This window comes from Camelina sativa, chromosome 6 (genome assembly GCF_030686135.1).
Source record: "Camelina sativa cultivar CO46 ecotype springtype chromosome 6, ASM3068613v1".
Classification (NCBI taxonomy): domain Eukaryota; kingdom Viridiplantae; phylum Streptophyta; class Magnoliopsida; order Brassicales; family Brassicaceae; genus Camelina; species Camelina sativa.
The window spans coordinates 25,450,558-25,466,572 of NC_141885.1; the positions used below are offsets into that span (position 1 = coordinate 25,450,558).

At 32.7% G+C, this 16,015-nt stretch overlaps 3 protein-coding genes and 1 long non-coding RNA gene across 17 annotated transcripts; all 4 read right to left on the reverse strand.

The window, feature by feature from the left end:
• Positions 1-3,167: 3,167 nt before the first annotated feature.
• On the reverse strand, positions 3,168-5,811 carry LOC104793032 (uncharacterized). 14 transcript variants are annotated; one of them, XR_015559488.1, is made up of 7 exons: positions 5,446-5,811; positions 5,104-5,172; positions 4,744-4,833; positions 4,225-4,616; positions 3,949-4,074; positions 3,658-3,788; positions 3,168-3,494 (listed from the first exon to the last, which is right to left on the reverse strand). It is a non-coding gene; the product is annotated as an uncharacterized LOC104793032 (long non-coding RNA). The 14 variants fall into 14 exon arrangements; XR_015559482.1 differs by having other exon boundaries at positions 5,065-5,172; XR_015559481.1 differs by having other exon boundaries at positions 4,225-4,697; positions 4,791-4,833; positions 5,065-5,172; positions 5,446-5,746.
• A 3,308-nt stretch (positions 5,812-9,119) lies between these two features.
• LOC109133398 (protein ORGAN SIZE RELATED 1) lies at positions 9,120-10,018 on the reverse strand. Its single transcript, XM_019246481.2, has one exon. The coding sequence runs from the start codon at positions 9,669-9,671 to the stop codon at positions 9,405-9,407; it is 267 nt and encodes an 88-aa protein (XP_019102026.1). The 5' UTR covers positions 9,672-10,018; the 3' UTR covers positions 9,120-9,404.
• A 2,131-nt stretch (positions 10,019-12,149) lies between these two features.
• On the reverse strand, positions 12,150-13,307 carry LOC147942991 (uncharacterized). The gene has a single exon (XM_087456255.1). It carries the CDS (start codon positions 13,305-13,307, stop codon positions 12,150-12,152), a length of 1,158 nt encoding a protein of 385 aa, XP_087312381.1.
• A 540-nt stretch (positions 13,308-13,847) lies between these two features.
• Positions 13,848-15,016, reverse strand: LOC104699378 (transcription factor bHLH100-like). The gene is made up of 2 exons (XM_010414691.3): positions 14,638-15,016; positions 13,848-14,328 (listed from the first exon to the last, which is right to left on the reverse strand). The coding sequence occupies exons 1-2, from the start codon at positions 14,920-14,922 to the stop codon at positions 13,867-13,869; spliced, it is 747 nt and encodes a 248-aa protein (XP_010412993.1). The 5' UTR covers positions 14,923-15,016; the 3' UTR covers positions 13,848-13,866.
• Between the last annotated feature and the right edge of the window lie 999 nt (positions 15,017-16,015).

Sequence of the window (16,015 nt, forward strand, 5' to 3'; positions counted from 1 at the left end):
AACATAATTAAAATATTTTAAATATTCATATATAATATTCTATAATTAATATAGATGTTTAGAAGATTTATTCCATATAAAAAAGAATTATTCTCCTATCATCTTTTTTGATTTTAAATTTTAAATTTAGTGAATCATCATATAATACATAAAGTTAATAAAATGTGTATTTTTCTGTATATATTGTGACTTAATTTTTTAAAACAAACATATATTACTCAATTAATATAAAAATTGTGTGTTCAACATACATATATAGTAAATTATAAAATTTTAAGAAGTTTATAATTTGAAACTGATATATCTAAACTTAATAAAATGTTTAAAATTATGAATATTTAAACATATTGAATTTTCAAAATAACACAAACGAGTTATATTACATGACGGGTTATATGACATTACATGATTGAATTGATAATATTAAAAAATAAAATATCATTAATATGATATTTTAATACGGGTTTAATCCTTATTTTACTATTTTAACAATACCAATATAAAATATGTCGAATCAAACTGATTTAATTAAAATTGTATTAAACAACAATTGTTGTACGGTATACCACGAATTATATACTAAATCACTAAAATTAACAAAAGAGAAGTATATTAGCAAAATTAGTATTAAAATAGTATATTAATAAAAAAAATCAGAAAAAAAATTGTCCCGAGATGTACCGCAGAAAAAAATTGTCCCGAGATGTACCGCAGGGTGATAATCTACTTGAATCAATACTATTGACGTTCATTTCGTTGGCCCACCTATAACCATCCCAAATTAAAGCGTCCTTACCTACAAATTATATCTCTAATAAGGATATAAGTCAAATAACTAACGACCGTGGAAAAAGAAAAGAACTAACTAATTGTCAAAAAAAAAAAAACTATATGAGAAAGTGAAAAACCTTTTCAATAGAATAAATCGGAAATAACCATATATAACCTTATTGTATATTACGTTATTATAAGAAATTTTTCGATGGAGTAAAACGAAAACCAACCTATGTAATCAATTACACTATGTGAGAACAAAAAAAATCAGCAAGTGAATCGGGAAGCATATACAGTATTGTCAATTACAATATATACGTACGTAAAAGTATAGCATGTATGTATTTGGCCAAATTTTCTAGTAGTATTTATTTCGTGATGCATTTAATAGCCTTTTCCCTATATGTATTTTTATTTAATTGTAACGCTGAAATAAATATATAAAACGGTTTGAAGTTTCCTAACGAGCGTCCCCTCCGTCAAATCCCAAGCGATTCAAGACCGTGAGTGCTGATTCCTTAACTAATGAGTGGCGTTACATTACTAGTAAATTTTTAAAAATGAAGGAAAAAATAATCGAATATCATTCATATTGCATGTATAATTCTATAACGCAACATTTTTAATTTCAGTGTATAATTCAGAAACTCGAATCTGTGATCATTGAGTGCTAAAAAAATATTATATACGGTCTGATGATATATCTCTCGTTCTTGAATCGATAGAAAATGGTTTGATTAATTAGAAAATTAGAGATTACACTACAAATTTTACAATGACTCTGATCAGAAGATCCCATTTGAATCCCCCAACGAAGAAAATGAAAAAAAAAAAAAAAAAATAAACAAGGAAAAGATCTAATTTTGAATCAAATGGTCCGGATACTGCATGGATTTAACAGTTATCGTCAAATGAAACAAAGAACCCAAAACCCATCAAACGACGACGCATTCACATATGTGCGTTGTGTCATCTGGATCGAATAGCACATTATATTGTCTCGCACTATCATCACATATTCACATTACATGACTATGAGTAATGAGTAGTGTCAAAAGAAGAAGAAGAAGAAGAAGAGAGAAGATGAGATTGATGAGGTGGATAACAAATGGCTAAGTAAATAAGCATTAGCATCAGCACCACCGGAATTCCCATCAAAATCAACGGAGGGGGCGGAAGAGGTGGCAGAACGGCCGGAAGAACCGCTAATAGAACTATCACCACACCGATCATAAACATTACTAGCTATGCTCCTTTTGTATATAAATCTTCTCTTTTCTTTCTATGTTCCTGCACATATATGTTTGTGTGTGTGTATATATATTGTCGTATAGGTTTTCAATAACTCTCTTTATTTTTATTTTTTTTTGTAATTACATTTTTGTTCGTTTTCCTTTTTTATGTGTGTGAGAGAGAAAGACGTTACGGCTTACAAGTGAAGCTCATGCACTGAGCAACACTATTTGCTTATTCGCCCAATGACAAATATCGTTCTTTTTATTTTCATTTAACATATTTATTTGAAATATTATTAATAAATTAATAGTAATACATATTTCATCTCTCTCTACTTTAGTAAAAAATAGTCTCTCCATTTGAAATAAATGTCAAATTATTTTTTCACACATTGTAAAGGAAACAAAAAAATACCCTCAATCAATTTTCTATTGTTAATAAAAAATTATAAAGTGAAAACTGGAATTACGATAAAGTAAACACATTTTAAGAAAATGGAATCTAAAGTTATATTGACAGCGTAAGATAGTAGTACTTGTCATAAATGATTAAAGTAGAGGTTGTTGGAAAAACAAAACCAAGAATCTAAAATATGGAGGGACGTTTGACAAAGGTAGGAGGCTAGCTACGTATTAACGTGGCGGCTTTAATTAGTTTCCATTAATGTGCATTTAGATGACTGAAACCGTAAGGAGGGGTTGGTGAATTTATAGGAGAGAGTGTGTTTGATACTCTGAATCTGAAAATCAAGTCGTTTTAAGTGTATTTAGTTCATCTTATTCCACCATATACATTTAACCCAATTTATTGCGATTGTCCATTTTAGGTCTTTCTCAACGGCTAATCAAAAAATATGTCTTTTTTATTATTTTTTTTTTCCTTTTCCTTCAAATATAAAAGTTTGTTTGTATATAGTGTCAGTGTTGAGGCTTGTTTCTTAGAGCAAGATTATTGGAGGTTCATATATTAGGATACTTAGATACTGTTTGAATTGTTTATGAATTAATTGCATACTGTTTAAATTCTAAGAACTCTTGATCTCTTAATTAAAATTATATCCTCAAATGGTAGTATATAATTATTGGTCTCTTATTTTGAAAATATAGTTTTTTGAAATTTAAAAGTTTTGAGTAACAGCTCCAACAAATTGCACAACATTAGGATAAGTAACATCTCCAATAAAGTAAGTTCGTGTTTGAACGCATTTTTGTGCGTAAACAAAAAAATTCAGATGAATAAATTTGCAGAACAAACGTAATACATGAAAAGCAAACAAGATAAACACAGAGAGAATGAAGCGAATTACAGAAAAACATAAAGAGATACTCATTTGAAGAGAAGAGTAAAACATACATAGTTTCATGATCCTTGTAAAGATCCTTATCAAGTATCTCAGAACTTTGGCTAGAGAAAGATGACCTTTCCAACAATCTCGGTTGCAGATAATACGCCTCCTCTCCACGAACATCAATCGCAACACTCAGCTGCAGATAACAAAACAAATACCAAAAAATTACACAATCACTTATCAAGCTTCATTAAGTTTGGTTCTCAAGAGCAGTATACTCACAATTTGTTCACCAAAGTCGGTGTTAACAACATAGCAAACAATACCCAGAAAACAAGAACAAAGCATTAAGAATATACCTGTGATTTGCAGATCGCATTCATCTATCAACTTCTTAAATTTGGAGTCACTAGGTCCATTTGCAATGGAAACACCCTTTTCAAGAGCTGTTTTCACAGTCAGATAATCTTCAAGCTTCATACAAGCAGTTCTACAAATACAAAAACCAAAACATGAACTATTGAATTAATAACTTGACTGTAAACCACATAAACTGCTAATATGACAAACAAAGGAATCAGATAGATTTTAACTCTCACTAAAACTTAAAAGACATGACTAACACATAGGAGGAAATAGCAATAGCGTACCCTTTCTTAGATAAACTTTGGTCAGTGAAGGATCCAACTCAATTGCTTTGTGTGCATCTGCCACGGCCTCTTCCCATTGAGAAACAGGAGACCGTAAAAGAGAGACATTAGCTGGTTCCTCATGATCTGCAACAAAGAGAGACATTAGCTGATCTAAAAGAAACAATAAAATAAAAGGGAAAGAGAAGACCGTCAATGACTGCATCAAACGGATTTCTGTCTCAACCGGATTGATATCAATACAAACAAGCTTATCTTTGCAGCATTTATACACACCATTCTCATCCATCTCTGTTCATAGGATCTCACAAAAACACTAACAATGCATTTCATTGCATCTCTGTTCATAGGAGCTCAAACGCTAGAAATATGTGCAGCATCCAATGCTAGCGGCTTGGGAAATGCTTATCAGAATCCAATGCTGCTGCTAGCACGAGAGATGGATAAGCCGACTCCACCTTACTCACAACATCAGACTCCCCTACACACTTCCCCCAGGGGTGACAAAAGCTCATTAACTCCTCCACACTTCGCCAAAGTCGCAGCCTGAACAAAAAAAACTACAAACAACAAACAGCTACATACAAGGCAACATAAACTGAGCCACCAACAGAGCCACATCAAAGCCTCAAACGGATCCGCTCTGAAACCTCCACAACACCACCGCTCTGAAACCTCCACAACACCACATCAAACCACAACTTTCTCAACAGCTTCACAGATTTTTTCAATTTGAGGCAGATACCGTTCTGCAAATGGTTTATTGAATTATAATGAATTGAAAGCTAAACTCACCAGCCATGGTAAAGTACAAGAATAGAGGAATAAAGAAGATGTCCCACCGCATTGTTCAACCTCGGATCATTTGAGAAGCTACCATGTTCACTGCAATATGATCAATAACAAAAATTAATAATTTCATTGACAATTCAAAAGGAGATTACACAGAGTTGCAATTACTAGCTGCACGATTACACAAACTTAATAAGTGTGTTCACTGCGATTACTCTCATTAGTAAAAGCAAGCCTGAGAGATAGAATCACATAGAAAAAAACAAAGGGTTTTGTTTCATCAGAGATGTCACTATGAACACACTTATTAAGTTTATGCAATACCATTATTCATGAATCTACAGAGTTGAAGATGTTTGGTACTCAGGTTAAAGATATCGACTTGACCCATCAATTTCCACAAAAGTATTCCACACATAAGGTATTTTACATCTGCAATAACAAGAAACCGATTACAAAAAACACAACTGCAATAATACTGAAACCGATTACAAAAACAAAAGAAAGCATTCATATCATAATTGAAACCGATTACAAAAACACAAGAAAGCATCCATATCATACAATCGAGTTAAACAACAACATCATATCTGAAGACATTGCAATAATCCTAATTTTCTAACATAAATCAAAGAACCCTAATTTTAATTTTTAACATAAATAAAATTCGAGTCTACTATATAAGAGAACCCTTCGAATTCATACCTTTCTTCTGATTCCAGGTCTTTCGATTCAAAACCTTCAAGCTTCTGATTCCAAATTCATCAATCGTTTTGTCGATTCAATCGCAACCGAGAGAGAGAGAGGAAAAAAGAAAAAAATCGAACAGGAAATGTTTTTTTTTTCTCTTTTGTATTATTCTTTCGACCAACAAAATGGCGACACGTATCACCCTTTAAACCAAGTTTCAATCTCTTATATATAAAGAGAGATCTTATAATTTTTCTTCATTTCTGATTAATTTTTTTTTACCAAAAGACTAAGAGCTCTCTTATGAACCCCGGATAAAGAAGGTCTTAGGCAAGTGGGGATATATTAACATAGTTGCTTGTCTATTACATTTTGTTTTCCATAGTTTCTCTCATAGGTTCTTCTTTTATACCAACGTACCCCATAAAAAATGTACTCGAGCTGTTCTCTTTCTTTTGTAGAGATGTGATAATATATTTTCTATGTTCCATAATATAATATAAGATGTTTAAAAAAAAAAATATTTGTTCCATTTTGTAAATATATATATATATATATAATACAGATTTTTAATATTGTTAGGTAAATTAAGACCTTTCCAAGATTTTGAAGTTTTAAAAAATGATTACCGAAAATGATGATACTAAGAATAGAATAGGGTACAATGAAGGTTAGTTTCATTCGGGTATTGATGCATGCATAGAAATATCTCGCTTTCTTTCAATATCCGAATCAAACCAATTAATCTTGATTTAAATTAATCTCAAAGAGAAAACCATCAATAGATAATTTTATATTAGTCATCCATATTTTTTACACTTCATTATTTTGTTAAAAAATATAGTTGTTAGTTTCCATCAGTTTGAACATTTAACTTAATTATATATATAATACAAATTTCTATATACAAATTATAAATGTATTTGATACTTTAAAATCTTTTTAATAACGGAATGAAATTAAATATTATTTTGTAAAAAGAAACTAAACCAAAACATTTGAAAGAGGGAGTAATGTTCAAATTATAATCATATGTAACACTTCTCTACCCATAAGAGTTCCAAACATTTGAATGTGAATTTGTAAAACAAGTACATTCCGTGTGTAGGGATTATATGATGAGTCACGTAATCATCACTTAACGTCGTTATTCACACACAATTTATCCGAACTTTTTGTATTCCTTCCTTTTCTCGGAATTATCCCTAAGGTTACGATTGAGTCACTAAAGCCCATAATCTCGTGACCAAACAAAAAAAAAATTAATAATAATAAAGAGCAGAATTTCAAGACGTATGCTATCAAACTCACCTGTATGTATAGGTGCAGTGGATCTGATTTGTGTGGACAAATTAAATGCCTTCTCGTATGCTTTTTGTTTTGTCGATAGATAGAGACTCTTCTATAAAGCGATGATAAAGATTATTTAATTATTTTTGTTCCTTTTTTTCTTACTTCAATTTGGTCAAATCTCCTTTCTGTTTTGCGTATTGTCTCAAAACTCGCCTACACTATTTCCCCGGATAAATGATCTCATATCATATGGATGATGATTACAAAGTTGAAGAGCTCAATTTTGAGTGATTATAACAACATCAATAAAATGTAGTCACCATTTCGTGATTAAATTTAATTTGAAACTGTTTTCTTTTAAATCCACTTGTTGGAAAATTGGAACGTAGTGTGTGAATAGATGCATGCATGATATTTGTGAAGTCAATTCTTCTTTCTTTTTGAACTTTACATAGTTCTTCTTTGAGTTATATCATTAGACCGACGACAATGCTCATCCCCAAACTATTTTTCATGATATAACATAAGATAATGCTCACATATTGGCTAGTCGTTACACAATCATGAGTTACAAACTCTTTTACCTGCCAGCCGTCGTGCCTACGTACAAGTCAAATTCAAATTTATAACTTCTCTTCATTTGCAAAAAGCAATATTGGCACAGCGATAAGAATGATTCAACACTTGTATATGCTGTGATACAATTCACCCAGTGTTGCTAATTGCTATATAGGTTTAGAGTCTAGACCAAATAGTCGATACTATGCACTGCAGTACATATGTATTATTGGGTGTATAATTCAAAAATGGAATAAATTGATTGATAAGAACATTGATACACGAAGAAGGAGCATGCTTCTTGTTTTTTCTGGTACATCAACTTTAACAGTCGACGTTCACTGTACGCATGACCAAAGTAAGAGTAGCAATCTTACGTTTTGAAGAAATTAGGGGGAAAGGAAACGAAGGGGGAATCAAACTTAAGAAATAAGACAGATCTTAAAAAAAAAAAAAAAAAATCAGAAATCAGAAATCACTTTTGACCATATTAAAAGAATCTAACTGTGTGTCGATGGCTTATGACGACCAGATGGCGCATCCACTTAGTCTGTCTCTCGGACACCAAAGGACGATTCCCTATTTAATAAGTAATAACATAGGTGTGGTCCACACCAGACCCAATGAAAAATCTAGATGTACAAACAAACATACATTCATATTAAATAAACAAGTGATCGATGTAATATGATAAACAGTGTACTTATTACAAATTGTGATGTTACTGACTTGCAGTTATCAAGTAATTTGCGTCACATTATTAAATATTTCACATTTTCCATTTTATAAGATGTTTCAGCTAAAGATACGTATAAAAAAATATTTCACATTTTTATAAAAATATTGATTTTTTAGTATAAAATTAACCAATTATATAAACATATTTATATATATATAGATGATCACAAAATGTTTAGTATATTTAAATTTGTATAGAAAATTATTTTTAAAAAATAAAGAAAAATTCCTAGACATCTTATAAAATAGGAGGTCTATCATTTTCAATATTTTTCTCTGGATTGTTTTATATATATTTTTTATAAGTTTATACATCCTAGCTTGACCATTTTTGGTTTAATTTAGTTTTTTACTTCAAGTAATGCATGTATGATGTTTTGGAAAAACATTTACATAATTTTTGAACAGCAATCAATTTAAATATAAACATAAGTGATAGAGTCTGGAGATCTCCTTTTGTCGAGAAGCCATTTTGACCAAAGAGTCTGCCTCTGCCACTTCATTACATTGGCGGGGAACCGGTTTGAAATCAATAAATGCAAAGCTTTTCGCCCAACGACATATGTCCTCAATCAAATTATTCGTGACGGTGTATTCTTTCTTTGCCTTTGGAATTAAGTCGGTGAGCTCCTAGCGCAGTCTCCTTCCATTATTTTACCAGAATTAGAACTGGCCACGCCAAACCGATTGTATCGCATGATAGGAAGATTTATACCTTCCGCAGAAATCGATGCAACCTTGACAACTTAGTTGTATATAGGTTTAAAAGTATATCGTCATCGTATATAATTTCAAGATTAGATAGAAGATTTTTTTTTTTTTTTTTTGCTTTATTTGCTAAACAGTTTGGATCCGAACTAAAACCAAATTTGGTTCAATTCAGTAACATCGGATTACATACTCTTATTAGTTATTTATTACTTGATAAAATGATGTCAGTATTTAATTTCCCGAAAAAGAGTTCGGATTGCAAGAAATTAGAAATAAAGAGAAAGTGAAAGGAAAAAAAAAAGGAAATAGAGATAAACATATACTACAAGTACTCATACGTACTTTGTCCAAAAAAAAAAACATACAGTATATAACAAGAAAGCTTCGACTTAATTTTTAAAATATTCTTCTTTAATTCATAATGTGACTGATTAAAAAAAGGAAAGAATTCTTCTACAAAATAAGAAAAGAAAGAAACGAATAAAAAAGAAAAAGAAAATTAATTGCTCAAAGAAAGTAATTAAACGCTAAATTTACTCGGAGATCTATCGCATGATCTAACTTGCACGAAACTAAAAGCCATTAATACACATACACATATCAACACACTTGTAGGTATTTGGTGTAATGCATATATATATATGTATGTACATACGGTGCGCAAGTCGCGGACGTCAGGGGTCGAGTGAATCCACGGCAAGGCTAGGCTCATTAGAAGGAGAAAAAGCCAAGAAAACAAGGAGAACCATGAGAAGGAGAGGAAGGAGGAGGAGTGTCGCCGGGGGCGGTGGAAGCGGCGGAAGGAACGGCGGAAGAATCAGAAGAAAGAGAGAGATAAAGAGAAGAACTGCGACGGATCTTGCCGTGATCAAAGAACTTCCGGTCAAACCCATTGGTTTGGGTGTGACATCAAATCTCAGCCGTTGATCATGAACCCTCATTTTCCATTAGTTTACCAACTATTTTTTTTATAGAAATGTCTTATTAGATCCTTCTCTGCTTTTTGTGTCTGATATATAGTGGCAATTGGGAAAGTTGAAATGTCTATGTAGACATGTATTTATATCTTATATATTTTGACACCCCAACAAGATTTCAAAATTTTCATAGCTAAATGATGTAAATACAAAATTTAATAAAAATCCAAAATATGTATATTTTCAACACTTTTCCTGATTGATTTTTTTACTACTAAGTAGTACTCCGTCCGTTTCATAATATAGGAAGTTTAGAGAAGTATTTTTGTTATAATATAGGATGTTTCCAACTTTCTATTCAACTTTTAGATTATATTTATATTTTATATTAAGCAGACTTGTTTATGATTGGATAAACTTTTAAAAAGTAATTTTTTGTAATATGCGTGTTTTTACTAAAACATCTTATATTTTGAAACGGAGGGAGTAATATATTTTTATTTTGTGAAATGTGTATTTATTGGTTTAGGTATTTATGATTATGTTGACAAAAAAATATAATAATTGTTAATGTTTTTGATTAGTGGTAATAGTAGTATTACTTTTTTTACTTTTGTCGATGATTGTATGTACACCCTATTATTGACCCTGTCCAAAGTAAGTAAAAGACCCCAAGTTACAATAAAATAAAGAAATAATAAAACCCACTTGAGAAAAGTTAGACTAATTAATAAAGGTATTGGGAGTTAGGATTTGGATTAGAATTTAGAAGGAAGGATATATAAATGCATGTCAAGAAATGTGCAGAAAAGGGTAATTCCAAAGTGCCGGTTTCAGGCCACAGCTGTGATTTATGTCTATATGTCTTGATTCAAATAATCATCTAATTTCACACTCCTGCCTTGTTTTTACTCTCTTTCGTGTTTGGTTGCTTCAACCATAATTGTTACTCCTTCTGTCTACAATGATTACTGTTTTGGCCTCTCTTTTTTCTTCTTCTATTCATATTTTACCATCCTCATTAGTTTTAATAATTTTACGTTCCAATATTTTAAATATATAAGTAAGTTTTTCCTTTTTAGAATCTACAATGTAATCCATTATGTGAATTTAGAAGCTGATAAAAATCTATTGCTTTCGTTAGACTCCATTGTAACAAGTAAATTGTAAAATGTTCAAGTTTAATCTAGGTACATGATTATCATTAGTTGTACTGAAACTTCTGGAAGAATAAAAGCTTAAGAAATATTTTACTGCAAGCAACGAGGAAAAAAGGTAGATGCATGAACATCCCAAAGCTATTTAGATGTTTATAGGTATGTTGACGGAGACCGGAGGCTGATGTACTTTTCTGTACATTGTCTTTGGAGTTCCCAAGGAAGGAGGTCCTTTTGTCTAAATTCTTCTTCTTGAGAAAATCACAAACTTACAAAAAATAAAACAGTAATATTTAAAATCAAAATAACAACTAAAAATTCATACTATTAACTAAAATAATTGAATTATGTTGGAAAATAGAAGAAATTCTCATTAATTAGGTAGCAGAAACTTTGTTCAAAATAAAAAAAAAGGTAGCAGGAACAATTGATTCGAAAGATAATGAACAGAAAACAAATAAATAAAGGGAATAAAAGCTATAACTCAATTTAATTAACTGATAAATTTTAATATAATTTTACAACTAGCCAGTTTTAGTTCCCTGCAAAAAATTATGTATCGCACTACAAACCACAAATTTGATGGTTTAATGGTTTAAAATATTTGGTGTAACAATATAAAATGATAATATTAATGAAAATAAATAGAGCATTTGCCGAATTTAATGAGATAGTAAAGCAAGTTGGTGGTGCCATCAAAAAAAAAAAAAAAATTCAATTTTCATTCATCATACAATTTTTGAAATTGGGGGATGCATTGCACCTAACAGCACTGGTTGATATGCTTTCCCGTGGATTTGGCATTTCTTTGGTATTATTATTTGACCATTTGGTTGTTTTTCAACATTTTTCTATTTTAAGTAGTTTTTTTTTGTTAAAAGGTTTTCAATTAAAATGCATAAAAAATAATACAGGGATATGATTTGTAGATCATATAGTTTTTGAAAATAAAGCAATGGGAAATTATACAATAAAGCATATTTTAAAAGGAGAAAGATAGAACTAGTGGGAACTCGAAAGTTAATCCTCTAGCTATTTTCTGGATCGATCATCTTCGACTGCCACGACCACCACGACCATGCTTGCCTCGTCCTCTGACCGTAATCTATTGATCTTGGAGTTTCTGGGTAGGTTTGATTGTCCTTCCTCCCCGGGTACGTTAAGAGGATTCATCACCCATCTCATAACCATAATCTCCAACATCGAAGTTAGCAAGTTGATTACTTCCTACGATATTTTCCTGCACAAACTCATTTTGCAAGGAACTTGAACAAGGTTTTGAAAATGGGACAAATACCATTGGAGAAGATGACAATACAACTTCGGTGTTGATGGGAATGGGATTTCATAAGGCAGTGGTGATGGTAGTAGCTTCAACTGTAGTAGTAGTATGCCCAGCGACAAAGGCTGGTGAGGGTGTGCGGACTATAGTCTCACCAAGTGCAGCTTCAACTGAACGAGTAGGGGAGACATAAGTGCAGGCAGAAACAGAACCTGCACCTAGCACTGCAACAGCTGCTTGAGAGAGGAGAAGACATCTAGTTTCTTTGTGGCCTACAAACCCACATTTACTACATTTTGATGGAAGCCAAGAATACTCCACATCCACTATAGAGACATTGCCTCTTTTGTCTTCGACAACAACTCTATCTGGAAATCCTTTTTCTAGCTCAACTTCAACCATGAGCTTAGCCACTCCCATTAGAGACAGATCCAACCTTGGTTTATCGGTAGCCATAGGTTCAACTAAACCTGAAGCTATCCAACTGATTCCCCAGTGCGAGTAAAGACGACTAGGGATTTTTTTTAGCGTAACCCAGACCGGCACAGATGTGATCTCTGGCAGAGCTAATGTATCAGCAGAAGTCCATGGAGCAACGAACATGATGCAATCATCAATGTGCCATACACCACGCTGTAAAACCCAGGCTCTAGTTGGTGCATCCGGAATATGAAACAAATAAGAGGATTCCCCAAGTTTTCGTGAAAAATTTTTACACTTTTTCCCCCAAATTCTATTAGCCACTGCATTGATGAAACTTCCAGATGGTGTAAGACAACGATTAAACTGACCTATCACATATTCTTGTTGATTCTCAAGCCCTCTCAACAAGACATGATTTGGAATGTGTACCTTGGGGGTGCCATCTTCCATGTAAGTTGGTGTTGTTGTTCGATGGAGATTTCGGATGGAAGGGTCCATCTTTGCTGCCCATGGAAATCGTAGTTGTCCATCCTCTTTAATCGCTGGAGGAAGGATGTCTAAAGCCGGATCAGATTTGCCTCTTTCTATTGGAATTAGAGTTTCGTGACGGTAAGACACAGCTTCTGAGATGATCTTAGGTGGTTTTGCCCATGCTCCAATAGTGGGAACAAAAGGAGTAGAGACAGGAGCTGTCAGAGGCGGAGAAGAGTGATGCAAGGTTTGAGTTACATCTTCCGTCGTGAGAGGAGAATTCAAAGCGACGGAGCTCTGACGAGAATCAGTGGCAACATAATCCATCAAGTCAAAGAGGAGAGACTAGATAGTTCACCGGAGAAGAAATTACCGGAATCAGTCAGTGACGACTACACGACAGCGGCATAGTCGTTGAAGTGAATTGAGATTTGCTTTAGATTTTTTGCTTTCGAGAGAGAAATTTGGGACCCACAAGTATCAATCACTATTTTAAGTAGTTTCCTTTTTCATTTGGTCTGCTCGTTCTCAACTTGGTAGGCTTTACAGCTCCGTTGATGCAGTCGACCCAGAAAAGTAGTTATTATATTCCCTTTTTCAATATTAATTAGGTTTACAATTTACAAAAGGAAAAAAAAAAAAAAAGGGTAAAGAATTAAGATACATTAGAAAACAAAAATACGGGATTAATCTAAAGCAAACTGGGCCAAAATTATTTATCCAATTATGGCCCAAAATCGATCATTCACCTAATCTTATCCTTCCCAATCGCACCAAAACTTTCGCCTCTGAGTCTGAATGTGGGTTAGGCAGAAGTTCATATAATATAGTATTTCTAAAGAAGTTAAAGTTTTAAAGGAAGACAAGAAACGAACAAATGACATCATTAATTATTGATCATTGATTTACATGAATTTCCACATTTCTCGTACAAGTACAACAGCCTATCACTTATCTCTTCGGAATTCAGTTTGCAATTATCCATCCAAAGATGCAAAGTATAAAAGAGCCGCTCTCCTTGAGACCTTGAAGAAGAAGCATCCACAAGAACCAACCCATATTCTTCTACACCATTCAGCACATTCACAAACGAACAATTGCAAGTCTGTAACGATGAAATTTGGACCATCACTTCGGTCTCACCGAGCCTAGTCGCAGAAACTGTTGATGCATAACTTGTGACCCCTTTCTCTGGCTTACCGTTTTTCTCGGTGTAAACGAGATCTCTTGGACCCGAGATTTGAAACGACAACTCTTCTTTCTTCTTTATGAGCTTTTTAACTTGCTCTTGCAGCTCTGGTATGTACTTCAATGCCTGCGAAACTGTTGCCGAAACACTTAACTGCTTCTGCAAGAGATGCACACAAAAGTACATGTACATCCTTCAGTTAATTTTCTTGTATTATTATATAGGCCGATTTTATAATATTTTGGTTCGTTTGCTTTGAAGAAACATAACATATTACTAGTCTTATCAAGATCACAATAGCAAAAGAACAAGGATAAGAAGGTTTTAGAATTTGCAATAAAACATTTGATATATATATAATTCTATTGATGGTTTAGTTTTAGTAAATTTGTAGATGAAAATAAACGACTTTTTTTTTTCTTAAGTTTAGAAGTACATAAATAATAGTATGAATTAGTGGTTATATACCGATTGATTGTTGGGCGGAAGACAAGAACGAAGAGATGAGAACATTGTGTTGATCTTCTTGCGACGATCACGCTCGCTCGCGTTGTGATTAAGCTTCCTCATCACCACGGGATTGTCTAGTAATATTCTACTTTTCTCCGACGACACATTCTCATGAGCTACCGTCAAGTCCGGCAATGGAAAATCAAGAAACGTGTTGGTTACGTCGTCGATTTCATAGAAACTATGATCTCCGTAAGGCCAGCCGAAGTAATTGGGATATAATGGAGGGACAAGTGCACACATTTTGAGTTAAAAGACTGTTTTTTTTGTCTCTCTCTCTAGAAGCTGTTTCGGGTGGGATTATGCTGGTGAGTTAGTTGGATTATTTATGTCTCAATTTATATATTATACACACACGGATACAAGAAAAATAGAAATAAAGAAATAACTCTGTGTTGTTTACGTCATTACGTGTGTTACAAATTAAAATACATGGGGGTCTCGAGTGGACGTGCGTTGACACGTGATTGAGCACTTTTTCCTCAAGCAGGAGCATGTTCGAACTTCGAAGAATCACCTGTTGACCTACGGATTCATGCATTTTATACTTTATACATAGAGATAATATTACAATCTTCATTTTTATTTTTATCAGAATCTTAATGTTCTTATTGATAAAAAAAAATATCATAATTATTTATATTAGGGTTGTCATCGTATGATTACGTGAAAATGTGAACTAATATAATGAGTTATAAACCAACAAATCTAAATACCTTTTTTGTGTTATAAATTCGATTTAATAACCAAAATTATTTAGTTAACAACATAACATGTCAATAGGAACGTACATGTGTTTTATAAAGAGATACAGAGTTGTGTATCCTCAATTTTTCCAAACATATGTTAGTAATATAACAACATTTAAACTAAAAACAAAGAAAATTAAGGCATTATATATGATGCAGCTGGAAGAAAAAGATAGAGACGCTGCTGATACACGTGGATTCACGGGTTTGGTGGCCGTCGACTATTGAGAGGCACGTGCAGATCACGTGGAATAGAGTTACTCACAGTAATCATATTTACAATTGCGTTGCGTCTTATCTCTATCTATGATCTATCTATCTATCTCTATCTTTAACAATCATTATTTATCAACTAGATCTTATATGGTATAGTGGCTATTGTTTATTTATATGTATATTATTATTTATTACGAGTGTTTACGATCATACGGCTAAAGCCATTTTCTAGTGTCAGGTCAACTCCGGTCATCTCGGTCAGGTCAAAAGCCTTAGATTCTATTTCGACGAATAAAAGAGAAGATGGCGATACCTGAAAATGTTTCCTCACTTTTCTAGTTAGGCCCATTTAAATCCAAAGATCTAAATGG